Source organism: Peromyscus leucopus, chromosome 2, assembly GCF_004664715.2.
Source record: "Peromyscus leucopus breed LL Stock chromosome 2, UCI_PerLeu_2.1, whole genome shotgun sequence".
Classification (NCBI taxonomy): domain Eukaryota; kingdom Metazoa; phylum Chordata; class Mammalia; order Rodentia; family Cricetidae; genus Peromyscus; species Peromyscus leucopus.
Window position 1 is genome coordinate 67,768,306 of NC_051064.1, and position 27,346 is coordinate 67,795,651.

Here is a 27,346-nt window from a genome sequence, read left to right on the forward strand (position 1 = left end):
TTCATATGGAGGAGGGTCATCGTGCAGAATAGTTCAATGCACTCAGTCATTTCATACCTGATTAGATAGCTTATGTGTTTATTAGATGTTTCAAATAGTTATAGAATAAGTCATAATTTAGCCACAGATTAGAGAGATGTAACATAGTGTTTCATAGTATTTAAGTCATTTTTTTCCTCTTAATGTCACCAAGAAAAGGTTTTGTCAGAAAAAAAAATTACAATAGCTACTTCATAGGACTAATGATTAAATATGAAAATGAATTTTAGCTGATATATAATACTAATTCAATAATTACTAGCAAGTGAATAATTCTACCCCACCTACTTTCCACAGCCACAGGTTCCCACTACTACTATTATTTATAATATCCCTGTTTATATAAGTACTTAAGAATATTTAAATTATTATATAAAATAAATTTTTAAATATATTTATTATTGTTTGCTCTTGCATGACGGGGGCGCTGCACGCCACAATGGACAAGTGGAAGTCAAGAGGGCAGTTTGTGTGGCTGATTCTCTCCTTCCGCCTTGATGCCAGTGCTGGGGCGACAATTCAGGTGGCCAGGCTTGTGCACCCAGCCCCTTTACCCACTGAGCCATCTCACCAGCCCCAGTAAAAATGAATTCTAAGCCGGGCGGTGGCGGCGCACGCCTTTAATCCCAGCACTCGGGAGGCAGAGCCAGGCGGATGGATCTCTTGAGTTCCAGCACAGCCAGGGCTACATAGAGAAACCCTGTCTCAAAAAAAACAAAACAAACAAACAAATGAATTCTAAATGTTCCTGATATGTATTAAATTGATAGGGTTTTTAATAGAAAGCATAGTTTAGTTTAAATAAAACAAAGCACACTGATTTTATCAATATTCAATATTTTTAACTCAGTCAATCCTATTCCGAATATCCGAATTTGGATGTAGAAGAACCCAAGCCAGTTCCTACCAACATTTTGTCCTTCACTTCAAAAGTATCAAATTAACCTTTAAAGATGTCAGAGGTCTTTAAATAATCCAATAGCTGGACGTGGTGGTGTACACCTTTAGCCCCAGCACTCGAGAGGCAGAGGTAAGTGGATCTCTATGAGTTCAAGGACAGCCTGGTCTACATACTGAGTTTCAGGACAGCCAGGGCTACACAATGAGACATTGAATCAATCAATCTCTCTATCAAAAAACAAACAAATTAAATAAATAAATAAAATCCAACAAAGAGGAAGACAAGAAAACTATACATAAGCCATAATCACTTGGACTTTCTGTTTAGTTGTTCATATTTAAGTTTTTATCATGTCATAATTCTATGTGTTAGAGTTTGTTTTCACAAAATAAAATATTTGGACCAATACTTCATGTTCTCTCACATTAAAATGTTCCCACAAAAACCTGTGAGAACAATTGTCACTGGGAGAAGACAGGGGAGAAAGGGCAAGAGGTAAATTTGCACTTAAAACCTTGGGCACTGCTGTGTTCCTTCACTGCACATGCGTGAACTTAAGGACTTAAAAAACCTTGAAGGAAAAGGAGCTGTGTTACCCCCATCTATACAAGAATTCTTAAAACCCCTCACAGTGCAACCTAAGGGCAACTTACCAGATTGAAGAAGCCAGTAAAATGTTCGTGTGGTTTGTAAGGAACTTCACTGGAGGCTCTGCAAGCAGTACACAGGACAAAATTCCTCCGCCAAAGCAGTGGAGCATAGCACTCATCCAGCTGGACACGGGATTGCTCCACGCCACTGCCGCTGCTCCTGAAAGGACAGAGTAAAAACATGCTCTGGGATAGTTGTCCATTTCCAACAAAGCTTGAGATAATTGTCCATTTACAACAAAGCTTCAAGAACCCATCACACCAGAGAAATAAACCAAACTTGTAATTTCTCATGAATTATATTCATGAGTGTGCTAACCATGATCATTTAAACCAGTATTCTTTTTAAGTCAGTGGCTTTATTGTGTGGGGTGTGGCGGGGTGGGTGAATGTGGGTGCGTGTATATGTGGGTAGGTCTGGCCTTGATGTCAGAACAGCTTTCTTCAATCATGTCTCGGTGTTATTTTTGAAACAGGGACTCTCCTGAAACTGAAGCCTGCTCTTCATTTAGACTGACTGGCCAAAGAGCCCCTGGATCTGCCTTCTCCCACCCCCGTGCTGGGGTTAATCGCTGCTGCTCTGCTTGGCTTTTGTTGGGTATGGAGATCCAGAGTGAGCTCTCCACGCTTGTGCACTCTACCCGCTTAGTTATCTGACCCCAAAACAACCCATTTTTCTTTTTAAAAAAGGCAGGTGGGGAAGAAAAGTGAGAGACAGCACACTGTCTATGTGCATGGCTGACAGTGCACTTGCTTATGCATGCAAACGTAGAAGCTGGGGTTGGCTCGGGGTTTCTTCCCATATTGCTCTCTTTTAGGGTTTTTTTTTTTTTTTAAGGTAGAGCACTCTGTAATTTTGGCTGGCCTGGAACTCTCTATGTACACGAGGTTAGTGTCTAGAGAGCCACCTGCCTCATCCTCCTGAATGCTGGAATTAAAGGCATACACCACTATGCCTAGGTCCCTCTTATTTTAGAGACAGGGCCACTCAGTGAATCTGGAGCTCACTGTCTTACTATATTGGCTGGTAAGCAAACTCCTAGGACCTACCTGCCTCCATCCTCCCAGCACTTGGGTTATAGGCATGCACGGCCCCATACCCGGCTTTAATCCCCGGGGGCTGGGGATATGAACTCAGGTCCTCATGCTTGCCCAACAAATACTTTACCCACTAAAGCCATCTCCCGTCCCCAGAAGTATTTTTAATGACTGATTTTGACATCCTTAAAATACCATCCAAGTTCTTCTTGCCAGTTTCCTAGTAACAGATGGTTAATTTTAAAAGGTTCCCACTTAGCATTTCCCTTCATCCCAAATCTTACTGTAAGCACTCCTAGACAATGTGGCAAAGGAATACAGTATGAAAGGTCGGAGGCCAGTGAGACGGCTCAGCAGGTAAAAGCACTTGTTACCAGTCTGACAAACTAAGTCTGATCCCTAGGACAGACATGGTGGAAGGAGAGAACCAAATCCCACACACTGTCCTCTGACCACCACACAGGCGCACGCGCGCGCGCGCGCACACACACACACACACACGTAGTCGGAGGTTTCTCCGGTCCTGCCTGGCCCTGTGGTTGGTACAAATCTCCCCCTCCTGGATCCTGCGGCTGCTTGATTCCAAGTAAACACACAGAGGCTTATATTACTTGTAAACTATATGGTCTATGGGTCAGGCTTCTTGCTAGATAGCTCTTATATTTTAAATTAACCCATTTCTATTAATTTGTGTTTTGCCATGTATTCTGTGGCTTTACCGGTCTGTGGGCATCTTGCTTCTCCTTTGGCAGAGGCTGGCATCTGTCCTGCCTCTGCCTTTCTTCTTCCTGTCTCTCTCCTTAGATTTGTTACCTGCCTCTAAGCTGCCTTCCCATAGGCCAAAGCAGCTTTATTTATCAACCGATCAGAGCAACACATATTAACAGCATACTGAAAGACATCCCACAGCACACAAATAAAGAGTGTAATTAATTTTATTTAAAAGAAAAGTTGGGCCAGTCCAATGGCTCAGAGGGTAGAGGAGCTTGTACAAGGCTGACAGCCTGAGTTCAATGCCCAGAGCCCATGTAAAGGTGGAAGGAGAGAATCAGTCCCACAAGCTGCTCTCTGACCTCCACACACGTGCTACAGTACCCTACCATCACCACCAACAAAGTCTTTTTGGTTTTTTGAAGAAAGGTTTATGACCTTAAGTAATTTAGAAAACGTAAGAGGCTACAGCAAACAAACTAAGCTTTCGACATCTCAGGCTGGAAACAGGAACAAACTCCAAGGTCAGATAACGGGGGAGGGCTAGAGAGCTTGCTCGGTGGCTAAAAGCACACATTGCTCCTAATGGCTCGTCTTGGTTGTCGCCCTGACTACAGCTGGAACCAACTAAAACCCAGGCAGCTGGGCCTACCTGTGAGGATTTTCTTGTTTGGATCATTTGAAGTGTGTTGATCCACTCTAAATCTGGGCCACACCTGCTGGTGGCAGCCTACATCTAAGGACAGAGAAGAAGGAAGCTTTTGCTTTTTGCCTGCTTGCCTTCAGTCTCACTAGCAAGTTCATCTACCCTGGTGCTTAGGCATTCCTCCGCTGGCATCAGAATCTTTGAGATTCCAAAGTAAGCTGAAGACAGAAACTCCACAGAATCCTCTGGGACTCCAGCACCAGACTGGGACTGCTAAGACATCCAGTTCATGAACTGAACAGCTAGATCCTTGGCCTTTCCACTGGGAGTCAGTCATTATTGGACTACCTAGACCACAGCCTGTAAGCCAGTCTAATGAATTCATACATATATGAATATATTAGAGAACACTGATTAATACACTGCTTTTGCATGGTTCCCAGCACCTATATCAAGCAGTTCAGAACAGCCTATAACTCCAGGTCCAGGGCATCTGGCATCCTCCTGTGACCTCCATAGAGACAGCACTCAAGTACACAAATACATACACACACACACACACACACACACACACACACACACTTTAAAAAAAAATCTTAAAAATGACATTTTTAAATTAATGAGAAATATGTATTTTACCATCTAAAAATTAATCCTAACAAATGACATATGATTTATAGAAGAAAATAACTGAAGGGAGAAACCTAATAGAAACTACTCTGAACATCAAGTGATTCTAGACTCGAAGTTCTGAGAACACACTACCATTTCTGTGGGGTCTTCTGTCTTTCAAAATATATAACAAGAATTAATCTAATCTAATCTGCAAAACCCAAGTAGAAGGCTACTCTGAAGAAGAAAAACCTGGCCTTTACCTTTAAAATATCTAGATCAAGGAACAAACACAGTATGCATACACAAGCACATTCGAGCACGCACACACACACACACACACACACACACACACACACTGGCCAATTTGTTTCAAGGTTAATTTCTATTACAGTGACAACTACTGGATATACGAGAACTGATAAAATTTACAGATTGAGGCAGAAAAATGTATTTTTATCACAGTTAAACTTTTTGATTTTTATAACTGTATTGTGGTCAGAATATATTATCTTAAGTGATTAGAAGTGACTAGACAAAATGCCTCTAATTTATACTTACACAGCCCTAAAAATAATATGCACAAGTAGAAAATTTCAGAGTGGAAAAATAAGAACAAAAAAGTAAAGACTTGGTAAATATTAAGTAAGTACTATGTAGGAGGTCCTTAACCAATTATTCTGGAACTTGATTTATAAATCTAAAATTATCAAAAAGAAAAATGAACTAAAACATAAAAATAGTCCAAACCAGAAAAACAGAAGCAATTTCGAGAAGTACAAAGTGACACATGAACAACAAAATTATAGCATGGAACCTTTTGTGAAGGAATACTAAATACTGTGTATGTTGTTAAGATATATAAATAGAGTACACAGAAACCAGTGTGCACTAACAAACGATTAATTGTTAGTATGAGAATCCTGGCCTTTATGGAAGATGATCAAGAAAATTTCAGGTTTTAGTTTTTACTTATGTATTTATTAAGACAGTCTCATACATTCCACACTGGCTTCAAACTCATTATCGAGATGAGGATGACTCCTCACACACAGGTATACCCTGGTTAGCACTAGGGGTGAGTTCTCCAAATGGAAACTCTATCTGAATGAGATTCAAAGTGTGACATCTTGCCATCACTATGAAGATATTCCTCAAGTAACTGATTATTTCTGCTACATTCACATTTAGAGATACTGGCTCAGTGTTATTCTAACAAATGATTAACCTTTACCCTATGCTGAGCATTCACTGGCTAATAAGCGGACCTATATACATCCAGACTTCCCTTTACCCATCAAAACAATACAAATCAAATGTATCAAATGCTTATTCGTTTCTGATTATGCCTAACAAATACCATTTCCCACAACTTCAATTTACTCATTGCACTCAAGACATTCCCATATTCTTGAACTTGTGCACAAGTTATAGCTGCATTTTAAGATTTAATCTTTGAGATTTTAAAAGAGACCTCAGTAAGGAATGGGCACTCTAAAAATGTTCATATGACAGAAAAACATATGTGAAATATTTCAAACCATTTAAGCATTAAAATTATGCTACCATGAGTTTCCCTGACCTAGCATTGTCACAATTTAAACAAGGAGTTAGGAGTACCAGTAGCTCTCTAACTTCTGGACAGGGCCTCAATCTCATTTGCATTATATTTCATCATTCATAATATGAAAATATTATATACTCCATAAGGACTTAAAATAAGACAACATACTTTTATGCTGAGTACATGGTAGACACTGCTGGCTGATTTACTTGCTGGATGGATCAATCTGGGAGCAGAGATAAACAGGCTAAAGGAAAGCCTGGGGCTGCTGCTCATTCAATTCTCTATGCCAAAAATGTCATTCCTTTGTTTCTTACTGAAAGGCTGGGGTGGGAATGATGTGCCATGCCAGTGAAAGCAAATCAACAGTCCTTAAATCAATGAACTAGGGTGTATTAGACAGAAAAGACTCAGGAAGAGAACAGCTCAGGAGAGGGGAGTACCTCCCTCAGATTGGTCCTTTTTGACCCCATTTTCAAAATGATGTCAGCAAGAAAACCTTCTCTAGTTCAGACTGCAAAGCCATAGATGTATGTGTGGTATGTGTGTGTATATGCATATGTGTGGAAACACAGGTGTGTGTGTGTGTGTGTGTGTGTGTGTGTGTGAGTGAGTGAGAGTGAGAGAGAGAGAGAGAGAGAGAGAGAGAGAGAGAGAGAGAGAGAGAGAGAGAGAGAGAGAGGGAGGGAGAGAGAAATATGGAGGCTCACAGCTGATACTGGGTACTTTCCTAATTTCTACTCATTTACTTATTGAAGCAGGGTTGTGGTGGTATTGTGTTCCCCAAAATATTGTGTACTCTAATAAATTTATCTGGGGTCAGAGAACAGACAGCCACTAGTTACAAAGGCTAGAAAATGGTGGCACTCACACCTTTAATCCTAGCATTCCAGAGATAGAAATCCCTCTGGATCTCTGTGAGTTCAAGGCCACATTGGAAACGGCCAGGCATGGTGACACACGCCTTTAATCCCAGAAAGCCAGCCTTTAATCCCAGGGAGTGGTGGTAGAAAGTAGAAAGATATATAAGGCGTGAGGACCAGAAACTAGAAGCTTTTGGCTGGTTCAGCATTCAGGCTTTTAAGCAGCAGTTCAGCTGAGAGCCATTGGGATGAAGACACAGAAGCTTCCAGTCTGAGGAAACAAGACCAGCTGAGGATCCGGCGAGGTGAGATAGCTGTGGCTTGTTCTTTCTCTCTGATCTACCAGCATTGACCCCGATAACTGGCCTCAGGTTTGATTTTATTAATAAGAACTTTTAAGATTCCTGCTACACAGGGTCTCTCTCTGAACCCAGGACTTACTGATTCCAGTTAGTCTTTGCTAGTCAGGTTGCCCCTGGGATTCCCTGACTCTGCCCAAGTGCTGGACTTACAGGTGGCCACCACACCCATCTGGCTTTTACACAGGTCCTGAGAATCCAAATCCTTTCTTTATGCTTGATGTATAGCAAGTGCGCTATGCACTGAGCTATCTCCCTAGCTCCAAATTTCTTGATTTCTACTATACATTTAGGAGAGAGAGAGAAAATTCTCTATCCTACCTTAAGATATTTTAAATATGCTACCAACAGAATTATTTTCCAAAAAATTCTTTGCAAAAGCAGTCACACTGCAGACTAAACTGAGTTTCAAGTTCAAGATGGCTGAAGTACAAATAATCTCACATGAACTTTAGTATCAGATTCCTCAAATGAGCTGTGATGGACAGCTGGAGGAAGACGGACAGGCAAATGGTGCAACAGCTGAACGAGGCCTGCTACCCGCACAGCCTCCTGGGACTGGAAAGGCACAAGGAAGTGGCTGTGCTGGAAAGAGCAGTGGTCAGCGACATGACGAGTAGCCCCAGTTATATGCCCCACGGCTACTTACTTTTACTAAGAATGAAAGTTAAACATAAAACCCTAATTCACAGCCAGATGGTGGTGGCACATGCCTTTAATCCCAGCACTTGGGAGGCAGAGCCAGACAGATCTCTGTGAGTTCGAGGCCAGCCTGGGCTACAGAGTGCGATCCAGGACAGGCACTAAAACTACACAGAGAAACCTTGTCTCGAAAAACCAACCAAACAAACAACAAAAAAAAAATCATAATTCACTTCCATTAACTCACTTCAAATCACACCTACAAAATCCCAAATGAATCTTTAGACCCGCCTAAAATGGCTTTGCTGACTTGGTCATCACAAAGCCTGAACAGACTCTTCAGTGTAGGTGAACATGACCTTTCTATCTTTTTTTTTTAAGTTGCCAGTTATATATTTATAGAAAGATAATCCCCTGGCTTTAAATAGATATGCACATACAAATATGAACAAACTTAAAAAAAATACAAACCCTTGGCTCACAAGGGGGCCTCTGGGAACCCCTCTGTACTTCCCCCTCACCCAAGGGCACAGGGCATAAGTCTGCTTTTTAAAAATTAATTAATTTTGGCCCTCCTTGCAACAACAAGCCTGAAGCTAGGTGGTTTCCCATAAAGTGAAAAGTCAGAGGAAAAATTCAGTTTCCACTCTGAATTCTGTATCTCCAAAATTAGGGCTACATGCTTATTCTTTCAGCTAGTACATCGGGGTAAAGGGGGTTAAGAAATAAGATACACTCATTTAAATGGGGTGTGTTTCACTTGCTCTGAGAGCAAATGATAAGATAAAGGCATACAGACCCCAGAGAAATCCCCAGTTCCCACACCTTAGGAACAGACTGACTGGACTGGATCCAGACCCTAAGCTCTTTGCTCTAGCCACCTCCTATTTCTTTGGTATTGTCAGAAGACAAGATTCAGTTCCTAGATGTTGGGGGAGGGGGGGATAGGTCATGGACTTCCTCTAAGTACTGACTGAGCAATTTAAATTTTTCCCTTTTTAAAGTATTTAAAAATAAACAAATCAAATTCCATCCTGTGCTGTACACAGCCCTTTGGACTCCCTGACATTGATTTGAGGAAGGAAGAGAAAGATGTCAGCGTTGGAAGGGCCGCCTCACTTTCTTCTGCCATTTAGGTTTGGCTTCTCCCTTGGGTACTGTACTGCTGGGCTTGGAGGTCGGAGTGGCCCCAGGGCCAGGGTGAGGCACTGCAAAGAAGTTCCCATTGGACATCTGCCCTAGGGGTGCTTGAAAGATCCGGCTCAAGAAATCCTGCAGGTCAGCAGGAGGGGCCTCTGGAGTGGCCCTCTGCCGACCACTGGTGCCAGGAACCCGAGAACCAAATGAGATGTGGTAAGGAACTCTGTGAGTATCTGGAGAGATTCCCACACACTGGCATCCAGCCCACTCTGTGATGTCATAGACCTTTCCATCCATCAGTGCAAAGTAGGTGATCTTGAGACCTAACATGCTCGACTCTTCCTAAAAGTCTCCCTCCTCAGCAGGATACAGCCTGTTACACTCAGCACAGTATCTGGCACTCTTAGGTTCCCCGTCCATTTCAAACCTCCTATGCTTTCCTTGGCATCGTCTACACATCATGGTATTCATTGCCTCCTTGAGGTCATCTTGTAGCTTCGACAGAAACTCATTCACTGACCGGCTCAGCTCATTCTCTGCCATTCGTTTCATCTCATACTCCTTCCGCCTCTCTGGGTTGCTGACAATGTCCCAAGCTGCCCGCAAAACTTTGAAGGCCTCCTCAGCCCTGGAATGATGATTTTTATCAGGATGAACCATTACCGCTAGCTGCCTATAGGCCTTCTTCAGTTCAATATCTGATGCTGTAGCTTCAACCCCCAGCACATGAAAAGGGTTGAGTTCATCCTCAGGAGCCCCAGCCATGGTCAAAAGGCGGGCCACTTCCTCTTCTGGCTGGCAGTAGCGCCCACTAGCTGCAGTTGCATTACCTTGCTTATTAGTCCTCTGCTTGACCCAAGGCAACTCCAGCCAGTTCCACTGAACTAATCTTACTAGCTGCTGCCATGCCCTGCTATCTAGAAACAGAGTCAAGCCACGATGCAAGGCTGGAGAATCCAGTCAAGAGAACATCCAAGTGGTCTTATCCCTCCAGCCTAAACGGTCACCCAGGCCCACCAAAAACCTCCAGCCCAACTGTAGACAACCCAAAAAGAGGGCAAGAGCCAGAAGTAGGAAAGCACCCACTAGCCTAAGAAAACAGATGAATAGCCCTGCTGCACAGTAAAAGCTCTGGCTTAGAAACTGGGCCATCACCTGGGCCCGGCCCCCCAATCTCCCTGCCCAGACTCCCACCCAAACTCAAAAAAGGTCCAGATCACTGCCTTTCAGCTGCCTGCATGCATAAATGAGATGGCCACAAGTTTCTACATACTCTCCCATCAATACCAGAAGTTCAATCAGCCACCAGAAGCTTTCCTGTCCAAGCTGACATAGTTCCTCTACTCCCCACAGTCCCAGGCCTCTGCACTTATCCGCCTGATTTCGTTTTCGGCCCAGCCGATGACGACCAGGGGACCTGGGATCTCTGCGTCCACTATCCCGAGTATCCTCCTTGGTCAAAAAACGGTGTCTCTGCCTCTGGGATGGGGGTTTCTTCCCACTGGACACATGTGAGAAATCACTGGGAAACTTAAGAGGTTCCTCATCATCATATTCTCCTTCTAATTCTTCATCTTCCCCCAAGGCTGGAGAGGTGCAATGGTGGCAGAAGTTGCTAGAAGGGCCATCTCCTTCCTCACAGTGAGCCCCTTCAGGGACTCCAGGGCTTCCCCGGCAGTTACAAGCAGATGGAATGGAAAGAAAAGAAGGGCTCCCATCCTCCTGGTACCCAGTCTCATTATCTCTTGAGAGCTCCTGGTCCACTCTGGACTCTTCCGAAGACGCGTCACTCTCGTCAGGGTCACCTCCTTCCCTATGTGGTCCCAGCCCCCTTGGAAGACCATGGCTTGGATCCGACCAGTGGGCTGGATTTGGGGGCTGTGTGTACTTAGGACCAGAGTGCTCGGTGGGGCAGCGCGTACCATTAGGAGCCGTCTCCGATGAGTCCGAGTTCTGAGAATGAAAGTTTTTCAGGGTCCACAGAGGGTCCTGAGGTCCTGAGGGAGGCACCACAGCTGTGATGGGCTCCACACAACCCTCCTTCTCCGGGGTGCTTCTGGGCCATGACCCCGGGCTTCCTGAGGACTTAGGTCACAGCCATCACGGTAAGTTCTCCTGCCGAACAGCGGCGGTAACTCCTCCCCCTCGAGCTGAGGCCAGGGGGAGCTACCGGAGCAGCTGCCCCCACATTTCTATCTTGTACTCAATCTAAATTTAAGTCAGTAGTACGTACCTATTTTTAAGAACCACTGCACTGTAGTTTTCTTTTGTATTTTTAATTTTTTCCAGCAAGTATATATTGTATATTGAGCATATTTCCCTCCATTTTCTTCCTCTCCTCCTCCTGGTAGAACCACTGCACTGTTGATATTTTCACAACAGTTAACATCCAGCTGGCAGGTGGTTGCTATGACATCCAGAAAAAAGCATGGGAATGACCGGCTTTCTTAAAGCTTCCACTTGAGGTGTTAAGTATCGTGTGAATACTAACATGTTTTTTTTGTTTTGTTTTGTTTTTGTTTTTTTTTGGTCTTTCCCCTACAGTTCCCCTTTTTTAAAATGAGGGTGTTGGGGAGATAGCTCAGTCAGCATAGTGCTTGCTATGCAAGGATGAGGACCTGAGTTTGATCCCCAGAATTCACTTAAAAGAAAAAAAAAAAAAAAAAAAAAAAAAAAAAAAAAAGCACTGGTTAATAGTGACCTGTGTTGCAGACAGGCAGATCCTGGCCAGTCTTTCAGATCAGTGAGTTCCTAAGCAAAACTGAGACTGTCTCAAAAAAGAGGAAACATCTTGAGAAACCACACCTGATGATTACCACTGGCTTATACACACACACACACACACACACACACACACACACACACAGGGCTGGGGCATGAAAAAAAAAGGAAGCTAGAGGAAATGGCTTAGTTTTCAAAATACCTGCCTTGCAAGTATCAGCAGCTGAGTTTGATCCCTAGAGAACCATGATAAAAGATAAAATAAAATAGAAATAAAAAAGCCAAGGGTAGTGGTATATAATCCCATCACTGGTGAGATGAAGACAGGTAGATCCATGGGACTCAATGGCTGGACAGCCTACCACACTTGGTGAGTTCCAGGTCACTGCGAGGCCCAGTCTCAAAAAAACGGGGTGGATGGAATGGATGGAAGCTGTTCATAAAGAACAAACAGCCAAGGTCATCCCGTGGCCTCCACATGCACAAACACGTGCACAACACTGTGGTGGTCTGAACGAGAAGTCCCATAACACCTGATTCTCAGTTGGTGACACTGTGGAAAGGCTGCTGTAGGAAGTACATCACTGAGGCAGACTGGTTTTAAGGCCTCATCCATCCATCCATCCATCCATCCATCCATCCCTCGCTCCCTCCCTCCCTCCCTTCTCCCTCCCTCCCCCCTCCCTCCCTCCCCCCTCCCTCCCTCTCTCTCCTGCTTCTTTTGTGTGGATAAAATGTGACCAGACAGCTTCCTGCCCCTGTCGTCATGGCTTCCCACCATGACTCTCCTCTCTTGCTTTTGTCAGGGTAACAGGAGAGTAACTGACTGGCGCGCGCGCACGCACGCGCACACACACACATAAATCTCGTGTGCCTCATGTAGGGCCATGAACGGGAATCTCCGCCACCGCTTCTAGTGTTGGAATAGTTCCTCACCAGTTGTGGTGCTGTTGGGAGGCTGCAGGGGTGGCCTGATGGAGGGAGGATGGCAGCAGAAGCAGGCTTTGAGAGCTCAACTCCTGCCACTTCTAGGTCCCTCGCTCTGTTCTGCGCTTGTATTTGAGGATGGGAGCTCCTAGCTTCCTGCTCCTGCCACCACGTCGGCCAGCTGCTGCCATACTGCGCTGGCCAGTATGGACTCTGGAACTGAAGCCACAATAAATGCCTTCTTCTGTAAGTGACCTTAGTCATGATGTTTTATCACAGCAACAGAGAATAAGTAATACGAGTCACATATGATTTGTCATCAAAATTATTTTTTTTTTAATTTATCAATGTAAGCAACTAAAGCTCACTGAATTTGTGTCTGACACAATTCAAGGAGTTTTCAATCAATTTTTAATTACAGTAGGAAAAGTAGACACACAGAACCACTATGTGGTTATTTTCCCAGTTCCTTAATGTGTAACTACAATAAATATACTTGGCAACCAGCACAATCCCCATACTGATCCATAAATCATTATGGCAGGAAGGATCAAGAACCTATAGAGATTCGTCTCCTCACCAGTGCAGTAGTGTGTATCTACACACACACACATACATACACACACAAAAATAAATAAATAAATAAATAAAATAAAATAAAAATTGGTATCATCTTGAAAAACAAAAAGATGGTAACCACATGACTTGATTGTTTATAGTCTTTTTATAACACAGATGGCTCTTGGTGAAGAGATATGAGTTATCAGAATCTAGAGAGGTAGTAGCTCTAACAGCAGCTATCACCTATGATGCAGTATTTACTGCATCAAAGTAATGCAACTTGCAATCTAGAAGTCAAATGCCTTTTTCCTCTATACCAACTTGGCAGAAGCAGCTTCACTTTGCTAAACTACCCCAGTCTTCAGGTCTATGGTAACTTTCCTACATTTCAATATGTTCCACAGAGACAATATCATACTGGGCATCTACACAACACCACACCAACTTCCTCTACAGATATTATACTGACTGGGTCTGATGATTAAGAAATAGCAGTATATGTCTTAACAAGATACATGTAAGGCATGGGTGGTGATGCAAACCTTTTATCCCAGTTTGTGGAATATTAGTTGAAGATATGTTACATTTGTTGATGCTATGGAGCATTTGTTTAATAATACAAAGATGTGTTGCATTCTTTTATGTTGCATTTGTTTAACTCTGTGAAGCTGTGTTACTTCATCTATCTAAAACACCTGATTGGTATAATAAAGAGCTGAACAGTTAATAGCTGGGCAGGAAAGGGATAGGCAGGATTGCCAGGCAGAGAGAATAAATAGAAGGAGAAAAAAGACCAGAGGAGCAAGAAAAGAAGGTGCCAGCCACAGGGTGAGACACAATAGAAGAAGAAAAGAAAAGATATACAGAAATAGAGAAAGGTAAAAGCCCAGAGGCAAAAGGTAGGTGGGGTAATTTAAGAGAAACTGGATAGAAACAAGCCAAGCTAAGGCCAGGCATTCATAAGAAAGAATAAGCCTCCATATGATTATTGGGGAGCTGGGTGGCAGGTCTACCAAAGAGTAAAAGAGAAAGAAAGAAAGAGAGGGAGAGGAAGAAAGAAAGGAGAGAGAGAGAGAGAGAGAGAGAGAGAGAGAGAGAGAGAAGAAATGAAAAACAAAACCTACATCTCAGCACTGAAGAGAAAGAGGACAGCCTGGTGTACATAGGAAGTTCCAGGACAATCAGGGTTACATAAAGACAGCTGTTTTCATTTTTTTTCTTTTTCTTTTCTTTTCTTTTCTTTCTTTTTTTTTTTTTTTTTTTTTTTTTTTTTTTTTTTTTTTTTTTTTTTTTTTGGTTTTTTGAGACAGGGTTTCTCTGTGTAGTTTTGGTGCCTGTCCTGTAGCTCACTCTGTAGACCAGGCTAGCTTTGAAATCACAGAGATCCACCTGGCTCTGCCTCCCGAGTGCTGGGATTAAAGGTGTGCACCACCACCACCACCTGGCTGTTTTCATTTTTGAAAAAAAAAAAATGCTATGGGCACAGCAGAAATATGAAGTAGGAATTCAGCTGATTATGACAATGCTAATACCTGGAAGAATCAAGGAACTCTTCCAGAGGACTGAGCCAAATCTCAGGGAATATTTGATGTTATTCAGCTTTTAATATACAAGCTGTTTCCTGCTATGAACTTCTTGTGCACTCATAACTTCCCCAAGAACTTATAATGGTATGGATGGATCATTTCTTGGGACATGAGATATCTGAATAAATCCACATAGACAAGGTTTACTGCCTTCAGGCCCTCAGCTCCTTCCTTAACACTTGAATTGGATATCTGCCTTCTGCAACTCTCCCTTAGCAAGCATCCATGGACAAGCAAAAATAGCTGGCCAGACCACCCGGGAGGTGCCTGAGGCCCCTGAACTAAGGTAAACACCCTTATGGAGACACCGCCTGGCCCAAGGGGAAGTTAGGCGCATAGCTTTGCTTCTTGTGCAAATCAAGCTCAGATCTCCCCTCCTCACACAGCCCTAGAGCAATTTACTTAGAAAAAGGGTTTTCTGGATACCAGGTGGAATGACATTTCTGGATACCAGGTGGATTAGGCAGGTTTCTTTGCTCCAAGCAGAGTTTTTACAGATTGTAGGTGGATTGCGTTGGGTTAGGAGACTGGGAAAGGAAGGGATGGGGCATGGACGGAGGAGCAGAGAGTGAAGATGAGGTTGAGAGCTGAGTTAGGACTAGGACAATGAGAGGGCAGGAAGAGAAGGAACAGAGTGGAGTTGAGTGTGAGAACAGAACTGAAGCTGTATAGATAGAATTTTGTCTTAGAGGAATAAAGTAGACAGACAAAGAAGCATGGTGTACGTAGATTCATTTCATATGTCTAAGATTAGATTATCAGCTGGTTGTAGATTCTTCCACAGACCTTGGTAGAGGGCTATCAAGGGGCTGGACCCCAATAGTTCCCATTAAAAAACCAACAGACAAACAAACACTGCTAGGTGTAGTGAAGCATGCCTTCAATCCCAGCACTTGGGAGGCAGAGGCAGGTGGATCTCTGAGTTCGAGATCAGCCTGGGCTACATAGTGAGTTCCAGGACAGCAGACTACACAGAGAAACCGACTTGGAAAAAAAAAAGAAAAAGAAACCCCACCCCACCCCCCCAAAAAAAACACAAGACACTTACAAGCCAGAATGTAAAGTTAAACTCTACCTCTGGGTTCTTTTATCAGTTAAGCCTCTTGTCAGATGACTGAAAACAAAGTTACTTTAACAGACAGAATTTAATATAAAGAACTAAATTCATATAGAAGTTCAACTAAACAGTTGAAAAGCAAAAGTAAATACAATATAATAGAGGTATGAGCTTCAGAAAGCAGTTACTATTCTGGGGAACAAAGGATAAGCTGAAATTATGAAAACCTAGAAGCATAGAGAAAAGCTCCATGGAGCCCAGACTAGGACCCCTGAGGAGAAGCCACTCTAGCTGGTGTTCAGTCCAGCCCACTCATTACACAAACAGAATGCTGAGTCTAAAGTTCTCACCCCATGCTACCCAACCCATTATTGGTAGAGTTCAGACACTGCTCTACTGTCTTTATGAGCATGCGCTCTACCATATCACTAACTGGTATCTTATGCCTGGTCAAAGATTCTTCCTGTTCACCTAAATAAATAAATATAAAAATAAAAAAGAAGAAGAAAGAAGAGGAGGAGAAGAAAATATATTCAAGCAATAACTATAACTCTCTAAACTCAGGAGTAAGTTAGAGGGGTGTGTGTGTGTGTGTGTGTGTGTGTGTGTGTGTGTGTGTGTGTGTATCAATATATAGCTATATAGATGTATGCACATGTGGAGGCAGAGGTAGAAGCTGGGTACCCCCCTCAAGCTTACTTTTTGAGACAGGTCTCTTACTGAACCTAAAACTTACCAATTCAGCTAGACTGGCTAGCCAGAAATCCCACCACTGGGATTACCCGTGAGTGCCACAGCACAGAGCTTCTGACCACGGCTTACGAGGGGTGGAACGCAGATCCTCACGCCTGTGTGGCACAAGCACATTCCAGACTGAGGCCAGCCCCAGCCCGTGAACTGTCCTTTCTAACACATCCTTCCTTACTCCACACTAGACAGAGCCTGTTCTAGCTTTTAAAATCATACAGCAAAAGGTGCTTCTGAAAATCATGGATGCTGTCTTCTTATCTAGATACTAATTACAAGGAGAGATACATTTTGAATATTCACAGGCTGTATATTTATGACTGTTGTCCCTCTCGCATGAATATATAGGCATCCACAAAAACTGCAAGATATGCTGCTGTCACTCCACCTGTTTATAACACCAAGATTAACAAGTTCTTAATATATTAACCCTTTCATCTCCCACAAACTAGAGGCAGAAACAATGGCAACCTTTATTTCTGTATTTAATTATAAAAACAATGAAGAAATTGCTTTGTGGTGTGGAAATGACAAAAATCGTGGAGGAGAAAAAAACATAACAAATAACAATGTATTGAGACTTATAAATATTGAGAAACCAAGAACATTAAATACGGCTGCAAAGCAAAAGTGAACAGTGAACAGTAAGAAACTGGAACTAGCAAGATCTGGAGTCAAGAACAAGCTCTATAATTTACTACCCATGTGCCTTAGGAAGGATGCATACTCGCCCCAACTCCACATCCGTCAAATGAGTGCACTACTACAGGAGTGCGGAAGGATTATAATTATCCAGCTGAAAGAGTCTTCACGGAGCTGAACTGAGTAACTATTATTACTGTGTGAGAAGGATGGTGCTGCCTTAGGAGACACTATTGAAAAAGAAAAGAGCTGAGCTTATGTAGGGCTGTAACAGTATCTTTTTTGAGGATCCTCAGTATCTAATATAGTGCCTGAACAAGCACGCTGTTCAGTAACAATTTGGTTTAATGAACGACACATGATTGGAAAGCTAGCAAAATTGTTGTAGACTTCAGACTGAAATAACAGATGTCATGGATAGAAGAAATAATTGCAGATTAAATTTCCAGAAGGCGGGGGATGTAGCTCAGTTGGTGAAGCGCTTGCTTAGCATGCAGCAGGCCAAACAACTGAGCAGGGCGATGCATGCCTGTGACACCGGGCTCAAGAGGCGGAGGCAAGCGGACCTCAATTCCAAGGCTATATCTTCTAGTTCAAAGCTAGCCTAGGCTACATGAAACCTTGGGTGGGGGCTCTTGGAGAAAAGAACCTGGATGTGAACATAGACTTAAATTAATATGTTCAAGGTGGGGTTTTTTGTTTGTTTTTGTTTTTGTTTTGTTTTTGTTTTTGTTTTTTGGGTGGGGGCTGCTGAACGGTTATTTTTTTGTTTTTTGAGAGAGGGTCTCATTATGCAGCCTAGGTTGGCCTGGAACTCATGAACATCCCTTGTCAACCTCCTGAGTACTAGGACTTCAAACTTTCACCATAGCTCGTGCCACCACAGCCAAATTATTTTAATTTAATTAATTTATTAAGATTTAGGGAAAAAACTAGTGGCACACACCCTAATGCCAGCACTCAGGGGAAGCCCTAAGGCGGTGGTTCTCGGCCTTCCTAATGCTGCGACCCTTTAATACAGCTCCTCATGTTGTGGTGACCCCACCATAGAATTGTTTCATTGCTACTTCATAACTGTAATTTTGCTGTTATGAATTGTAATGTTAAGATTTATGGAGACAGAGGTTTGCCTAAGGTGTCGTGACCCACAAGTTGAAAACCCCAACTGTAAGATGAATTCAAAGCTACCCTGAGTCACATAAATCTCTTTCTCGAAACAAAACAAAAACTTAAAAACAGAAACAAAAAAGGGTCTAGAGGAGACAAGATTTTAAGTATAAAATAAGAAAATAAGATTAAAATTGATGATATAGCCAAAAATGGTGGCACACGCCTTTAATCCCAGCACTCAGGAGGCAAGAGGTAGGCGGATCTCTGAGTTCAGCCTGGTTTACAGAATGAGTTCCAGGACAGCCAGGGCTACACAGAGAAACCCATCTAGAAAAAAAAAATTGTACACTACTAACCCAAGTCAAAAACTACAGAAATTAGATGCCAAGACTTAGGAGGAACTAGATCTATTTATGAGACAAATGGAAGTAATTGGGAAAAGATTCAATTCACATAAATAGGCTGATGTTTTTGTGTCTTTGGTTATGAAGCAAAAGTAATCTAGAAAGAGAAGGATGCTACTCTCCTTCCTTGGGTTTAAATAACTACAAGTAAGGAGCTGAAGAGATGGCTCAGTGGTTAAGAATACAGTGTTCTTGCAGAGGACCCAAGTTCAATTCCCAGCACCCATGCTGGGTGTCTCACAGTCCAGTTCTAGGGAATCTGGAGTCCCCCCTCAGACCTCTGGCTTCCCATGGAACCTGCACTCATGCACACATACCCCTACAGACAGACACTCATACACATAATTTAAAACATGGTAAAAATATATCTAAAGAAAAAAAAACTACAACCCCAGACAGACAAATATGAGAGGTAGTTCTCCAACTGTTAGAGAAGAATATTCTTATTGCCACACAAAGAAACAATACAAAAATAACCCAGCAAGGCAATTTCTTTTTAGGAGGCAAGAGAGCACACCAAGCAGGAAATCTGATACGTTTTTATACTCACCCTGGAGTGTAAGACCTCTCCACACTGGCGGGCCGCATCCTCAGTCTTTTCCAGTTGGCTGGCTGGAAAACAACTTATGCCAAGGTAAGAGGAGAGGGATCTGCCAGCCTGGGCCATCATATTCTGGGAGCACACAGGCCTCCCTTAACGAAAGTTTTATCAGGTGAGAGAGATTACAGGTTTGCATAGACGTTTTTACGGTGTAGGGCCAGTAAAAGATTCAGATTCCTTGACAGAAAGTTTAACAAACTGGGGAAGGTGTAAGTGCTGTTGACAGAAAAGCAGTTTCTCACAAAACCTTTTATTCTCCAACCTACACTGGCATTTCATAAAACCTACCCAGAGGTTTTACAAATGATAGGATACAAATTCCGAGCAGTGATGTGTTGGCAGAGATGAAAAATAAAACCAGGCTCTTAAGGAAATACAGGTTTGAAAGGGGAGGAAAGAAGAACCTGCTGGGGACGGATCTCAGCTGGTGGAGTGTTTGTTCAGCGTGCATCGTGAATCCCTGGATTTGATAAATAAAACTAGGTGTGCGGACACAAACCTGTAATCCCAGCACTCACTCAGGAGGTGGAGGCAGGAGAACCAGAAACTTAAGGTCATCCTCAGCTCCATAGCAAGTTCAAAGCTAGCCTGGAGTACACGAGACCCTGTGTCAAGAGAAGTGAGCTGGGGGATGGAGCAAAGACGTCTCACTGTGTCTTCTCTGTGAGCAACCCTAGGTCCTACAGGAACCCACACTGGCCAGATCCTACAGGAACCCACACTGGCCAGATCCTACAGGAACCCACACTGGCCAGATCCTACAGGAACCCACACTGGCCAGATCCTACAGGAACCCACACTGGCCAGATCCTACAGGAATCCACACTGGCCAGATCCTACAGGAACCCACACTGGCCAGATCCTACAGGAATTCCACGCTGGCCAGATCCAGCATACCTTCAGCCTTGAGGGAGTCTGTTTTTCTCCGCTGGCAGCTGAACCCAAGCAGTAGTGAATGCTAGCCAAGAACTCCACTACCAAGCCACATCCCCAGTCCCAGGTTTGTTATTTTAATCACCAGCTAGAAAATCTCCCTATTAGTGTCTTTGACTCCAGAAACTCTTCTATATTATCCTGAACCAATGGTCTTTTAGTACCTGCTATAATTTAGTAAACTCTGCTATAATTTACTAAACTCTGCCTCCCTTAACATCACACTTACTAACTGTTGACACGAGGAGCATGAAGCCTTCTTTGCTTCTCTCCTGGAAATCTTTCCTCATCACCAACTCCCAAACCCCTCTGTTCACAGACAAATCTAATGGCTGCCCCAGAGCCATCTCTGAGCAGGCTGGAGGTCTGCCTGCGGTGTGGGCTGCACACAGCTGTCACGGTGAGTGTGAAATGGAACTTAACATCTGCCAGCCACACACCAACAGGAGCCTGTCACATCCTCCTCTGGTGGGAGATGGCCAAGCTAGAAAGATCTATGGTAACAGAATTAAAACCAGCCACGCTCCCTGCATCACAAAGTCCGTGGTGTTTTTTCCTTCGTTTGCTGCCAATGTCCAGATGCAGAGCTCGTTTTTATAGCACACTGTTAAGGTGGATTGTGTGTGTGTGTGTGTGTGTGTGTGTGTGTGTGCATGTGCACTCGCTCTACTAAATGTATTCTAATGATGGTAAGTGTCATTTTAAAATTGCCTGAATTATTTTAATGGCTGGAGACAAAATTACATTGAATAGAAAGTCAATGACTACCCAATAATCTGGTAATGTTACACTGATAAGCTGTTTCAGAGTTTGGGGGTAGGGGGTGAGACAGGACCTCTTGTTGCCCAGGCTGGCTTTGAACTCATTGTATAGTTCCGGCTAGCCTTAAATTCTTAGGGCCCTGTTGTGGATAGGGGAAGAACTCTGTGCTATCTGCACATACATGAATTATAGGTTTTACTGTACTATGGGTTCTAGAGCTCTGGAGAACTGTTCATTGAGGGCTTGAAAGTGTTATATAGAGTTTGAAACCACCCAGAAAAGACAACCAGATTCAATTCAGATTATAATTGGCCAAATTTATTGAAACTGCTAGCAAGGCCGCAGACTCTAACCCAAATCAGAGATGCGCCACCCAGAAGCAGGTGAAGGAAGGGCTTCTAAAGGGGAAAACCACAGCACTTCCCTCCTGTGGGATTCACAGCTGCGTGAGGAACTGCCTTACTCCCCTTGCACACAGTAGTAAGTGACGTTACAGAAGTCAGAGCAAGCAGCTAATCATTTCACAACAGTTACACAATTCTAGGGAGGGCTGCTGGGAACTTATCCTTCAGGAATTTAGGTCAGAGACAAGTGGCTAGTAACACGGGTGCCTAGCACAAAGGGGAGTTTTCTGCAGCCATCATAACAGCACTGTCAACTTGTAAAGCATGAATCTACTAAGTGATAATGGAGTTGAACTTCGGATGAGACACGCACACATCAGGGCTTCAGTTCTAGATTAAGAAAAAGAAATGCTGCCGGGCAGTGGTGGCGCACGCCTTTAATCCCAGCACTCGGGAGGCAGAGCCTGGCGGATCTCTGTGAGTTCGAGGCCAGCCTGGGCTATCAAGTGAGTTCCAGGAAAGGCGCAAAGCTACACAGAGAAACCCTGTCTCGAAAAACCAAAAAAAAAAAAAGAAAAAGAAATGCTGATCATACAGGCGGAGTACACAAGCTAATCACCGTATCTACAGACAAAAGTCTGGACAAATGTATTTTAACAAAATGAAAAGAGAAAAGATACATGAGAACCTATAAAAGTATCATAAGGCATAAGATCCACAAAATTCAAAGAAACACTTCAGAGTAAACTACAGGATGGGGTGGGGAGCTGGTGCCATTGGTAAAGTGCTTGCCACGTAAGCATGAGAAGCTGAGTTCAGATTCTCTAATGCCTACATAAAGCTGGGGACAGCAATGCACACATCCATAAGCTAGTACTTGGTGAGCAGAGAAAGCTCTGCATTCCAGACAACCAGTGAGCTCCAGGTTCAGTGAGAAAAGCTGTCTCCACTAGCGTGAACAGGGGAGATACCCATCATCAACTTTCGCCTGCTCATGCATTGGCACCTATATGCATGAATACATACATACTTCATACACACCCCAAAAATAAAGGCTAAACTAGTAAAGGATCTAGAGACATACAGATCTACTCTGAGAGACTTAAAAACCTAAAGGAGACAGGTGACTCCTGAGAAAAATGTAAATTACCAAGCAACTTACTTAAAAAGTCATCTTGATCTAAACCTATTTTATAAAAACAGCAGAACCTTGGGGTAGTGGTGGGGCATGCCTTTGATCCCAGAACTCTGGAGGCAGAGGCATGCAGATCTCTGTAAGTTCAAGGCCAGCCCAGTTTACAGAGCTAGTTTCAGGACAGCCAGGGCTACAGAAAAAAACCTTGTCTCAAAAAAAAAAATTGGATATGCAAACACCCATAATAAACATGAATGTAAAAGTTTAGATCACATATTAACAATTTAACTCCCAAATACACTAAAATAATACACAAAGCAAGTAAAGTTTATTCCAAGAATATAATGATTCATAATTTTTCAAATTACATTCATGTGCAGCCTGGCGGTGGTAGCGCACGCCTATAATCCCAACACTTGGGAGGCAGAGGCAGGCGGATCTCTGTGAGTCCGAGGCCAGCCTGGACTACAGAGTGAGTTCCAGGAAAGGCGCAAAGTTATACAGAGAAACCCTGTCTCGAAAAAAAAAAAATACATTCATGTAATTGACATTACATTTCCATGTGAAAAACAATATATATAATTATTTACCTCAATAGATTTCTTTTGGGTGTTTTGTTTTGTTTTGTTTTGAGACAAGGTCTTGCTATGTAGCCCAAGCTCACCTTCAGTCCAGTCCTGTCTGTACCTCCCAAGTACTAGGATTACAGACATTTACCAATCCTGAATCAATAGATTTTTAATTTAAAAAAAAAAAAAAACTTGATAAAATTTGTCACCTTCTCTGTTCGGGTGGTAAAGAGGAGCAACCTAGAGACTTAACAAATACAATAAAACTGTCTTACAAGATGCCTCCCAAAAGCCTACGGAAAACATCACATTTCATTAAACATTAGGAGCATCCTCACTAAGCAGGAGGAAGGTGGGAACTACAATCAGCATTACTGCTGGTCACTCTGTACCAGGACTGATGTTTCTCATAAGGAGGCTAGAAAAAGAAATGTGGGTTCTTGGCTACAAGCAATATGGCAAACTTAAGCTAAAGAGAATTTACTGGAAGAATTTCAGTAACTGCCAAAAGAAATGCAAGGCTGAAGAAAGCAAGTAAATACTAGGGACCTGCAAAGGGCCATGCAGAATGGTCTCTGTAAGAGGGCAAGCCCTTCAGTTAGTCACTCTGCCGCCATCACTGAGTTCCAAGGGCCCTTTGCAATAATTCATCACTGAGATTCAAAGACTTTCGAAGAAATACCCATCTACCACCAAATGGTTGCAGAGCGATTAAGGTGTGTGTGTGTGTGTGTGTGTGTGTGTGTGTGCAATGGAGCGTAGTGTTCAGGGAAAGCAGAGGACATCATCAGTGTCCTACTCTATCACTTTCCACCTTACTCCTTCCCGACATGGCCTCTCTCTGTACCTGAAGCTAAGCTCCAACAAACCTCCTGCCTCTCCCAACCCCCACAGAGCCGAGTTTACAAGCACATGTAGCTATGCACAGCTTTTCACATAGGGACTGGGGATTCGATCTCAAGTCCTCAGGCCTGAGCAGCAAGCTTTCGTACCCACTAAGCCGTCTCTCCAGCCCCAAATGTTCCCTTTGTAACTAAAAACCATAATAAGGGGCTGGAAATGTGGTTCAATGGTTAGGAACACTTACTACTCTCACAGAGGACCTGATTCAGTTTCTAGCACCCTCAATGGATGGCTCAGAAATAGCTGTAAAGCTAGCATAACTCTAGCTCCAGGGAACTCTGACCCAGTGGCCTCTGCGGGCACCTGTACTCATGTGCACATACAAACACACAATTAAAAATAAAAATAAATATATTTTTAAGAGAACATAAATCAGCACTTCTATAATCCTCAGCAGAGACCAACCTTCCGGAAACAATATATAAAGCCTAAAAGTCATAAAGGAGATCTGTCTATAAAAGTATGTCTGTCTATTAAAAAAAACAGAAACTAGATTTAACCATAAAATTTTTAAAACTTCTGCACTAAAAGCTAAAATTTAATGAGAGAAAAAAATAAAACAAAAAGCTTTAGCACTTCCAATAGAATGTCCATGATGCATGAAGAAAATCAGCAAAGTAAAACAATAAGCTACATCTCAACAGAACAGGCAAAAGATATTAGACATGTACAGTAATTAAACACAAATGACCAATAAACCAAGGGAGCACACACATTAATAATCGGGAAAAATGCAAATGAAAACTATTTTCTGACTATGAAAATAACAAGAGGTTGAGGACTGACAGTAAGGACTACTGTTAACATTAAAGGGCACCCTAACACACTCCCTGCTTACATAGGCGTTCTCCTGTGAACGCAATCATTTACTAGTATTAGGAGAAAAGCATGTTTCCATCCATGTCTATTGGCATTCAATTATCCAAGTGATTCTCAAAAATCTGTCAAATTTTGAATTTCTATACACCCTGAAATTTAGAGAAGGCATGCACGGGGTGCCACGGTTTGGAGGAAGGGACTACCAAGGGGCAAAGGGGATTTGGAGAAGATGAGAAAAATACGTTATATTTTAATCATGAGCATAGTTAATCATGTAACTTTATGATTAAAAAAATAGTGAATATATTTATGTAAATAATATCCTTTAAAAAATGACATTAGAAATGGTTCGGCCTGGGGCTACACTGAGTGGGAGGGCATTTCCCTAACATCACCTCCAGTAACAACAACAAAAGGCCTAGAGTGTTAGTTTACATTTAGCACTTAAAAATGTCAACAGTTTTTAAAGTTTTTACATACTAATTTTAAAATAACGCATTAAATGTTAAAATAATGTGTTCTTTACTAAAATAAGTGTATTTCCCAAAGCCAAAACTATTTCGTGAGAAAAGGCACACTGTTGTGTATTTGGGCAATCTCCTTAGCGTCCAGCTTCAAACAGGCACAGCTGGATGACCCCATCATGTTTCCATCTCTTACGACACTATAAGCCACAGAGCTGCTGGGAAACTTCACTGTACAGTCCTAAAGGCAATGAAGACGTGAAGAACTTCTGACTATCATGAAAATAATGAATTTTTACACCGTGTGACAGGAAAGCACGTGAAAAAGTGAACCACACTTCGAGAACATCTGATTTAGTCAATACAAGATACTATCAGATTTCGGATGTGGAGTAGTATAAAAAAAAAAAGTAGTTCTTTTTTAATCGGAGAAGCATTAGCCCTTGCAGATGCTCTGTTCTTCAAACAATGAGTGGGACTTAGAAACTCGCGAAAAACGTAAAGGAGTCAAGGACTTAGGAAGTCAGTAGTCCATAAGAGGTAAGACAGTCATCCTCAAGCCTTCACACTTCACCTGCTGCACAAGGCAAGGCAGCAGGTAGCAGGAAGGCGGTGAAATGCCTGACCCGCAAAGACAGAGACTCAGAAAAATAATGGAAATGTGGGGTAACTTTAAAAGTAAAGCCAGTGAGAGACAGGAAATCAAACATTGCCCTCTGGTCACATGGTTCATGAAACTCAAGGTTGTGAAAACCCCATCACATCCCCACACGGTTCAGAGATGCTGAACTACGTATGCCAAGAGACTGTTAACCTGTACCACGTCTCTGAGAAAACGCAAAGCCACCCACTCGTGAGGTTTAACACGCTAGCACTGTGCTAGGTGCCCTCTGAGGCGTTCTGTTCAGGGGTCTGCATCATTTCCCTAAGACGAGGTCAGAGTCGGGTGGTCCGGACCGGGAGGTGGGCCGCCCCGGGTTCAGGAGTCCCAGTCCTGGGCCACCCCGGCACTGACTGCGCGGAACCGGAGCGCGTCGGGCCCCTTCAACTCACCTGGCCGCTGCCTCAGCGCCATCACCGACACCAGGTAGTGGGCGACGTCAAAAAAGGGGAACATGGACGTGCGGGAGAAGGCCAGGGTCAGATCATCCCACGGGTATTCCATGACGACGACCGACCCCGTCGGCCCCAGCAGCCACAGCTGCCGGTTCCCCTCCCGCGGCAGGGTTGGGGGAGGGGACGGCCGCGCCAGCTCCAGCCCTGCGCGTGCGCTCTGGAGCCCGGGGAGGCCGAGAGGTGGGGCCCTGTACGGGGGCGTGGCCGGAGCCGGAACGAGAGGCGGGGCCAGCGAATTACGGGCCTTGGCTGGGGCTTGGCCCTGGTTCTCCTAATAAAGATTTGGCATCTTCTCTGTGTGAGTCGGAGCCAACTGACCCAAGGGGCCACTCTCAGAGTCAAATTTCTTTACATAAACGGATGCCATTCGCCTTTCATTAAACAACTACAATGTAACTCACTTTGTTGCCTCCTGAAGATATGAAAAAGAAAACAATAAAGTTTTATCCATAGTCTCATGAAACTTGCACTTTCCCAAGGGGGCCTTTTTCTTTTTTCTTTCTTTCTTTTTTTTTTTTTTTTTTTGAGGATGCACAAAATTTCACAAATCGTAAAAAGTATGGATGCCATGCCAAGGCAGTTGGTTAGGGAAGACCATTGCAGGGAGATGGTCTGCAAATACTAGGAGGTATTTTGGCTAGACTACAAACTGAGAATGAAGTTAGAAAAGAAGTTAAAAAAGAAAAGAAGTAAAAGTCTCTCACAATAAAGCCAAGGTGTTTTAAAGTCTTGATCAATCTCTACATTGTATTCAATCTTGCTTACCAAAATCCATACCAT

The 27,346-nt window shown here is 43.1% G+C and overlaps 1 protein-coding gene and 1 pseudogene across 1 annotated transcript; both read right to left on the reverse strand.

Moving 5' to 3' along the window:
• Positions 1-1,285: 1,285 nt before the first annotated feature.
• Positions 1,286-27,346, reverse strand: LOC114688145 (trimeric intracellular cation channel type B-like). The gene is made up of 3 exons (XM_028862771.2): positions 27,332-27,346; positions 26,504-26,837; positions 1,286-1,750 (listed from the first exon to the last, which is right to left on the reverse strand). Exons 1-3 carry the CDS (start codon positions 27,344-27,346, stop codon positions 1,590-1,592), a joined length of 510 nt encoding a protein of 169 aa, XP_028718604.1. The 3' UTR covers positions 1,286-1,589.
• On the reverse strand, positions 8,248-11,245 carry LOC114688146 (annotated as a pseudogene).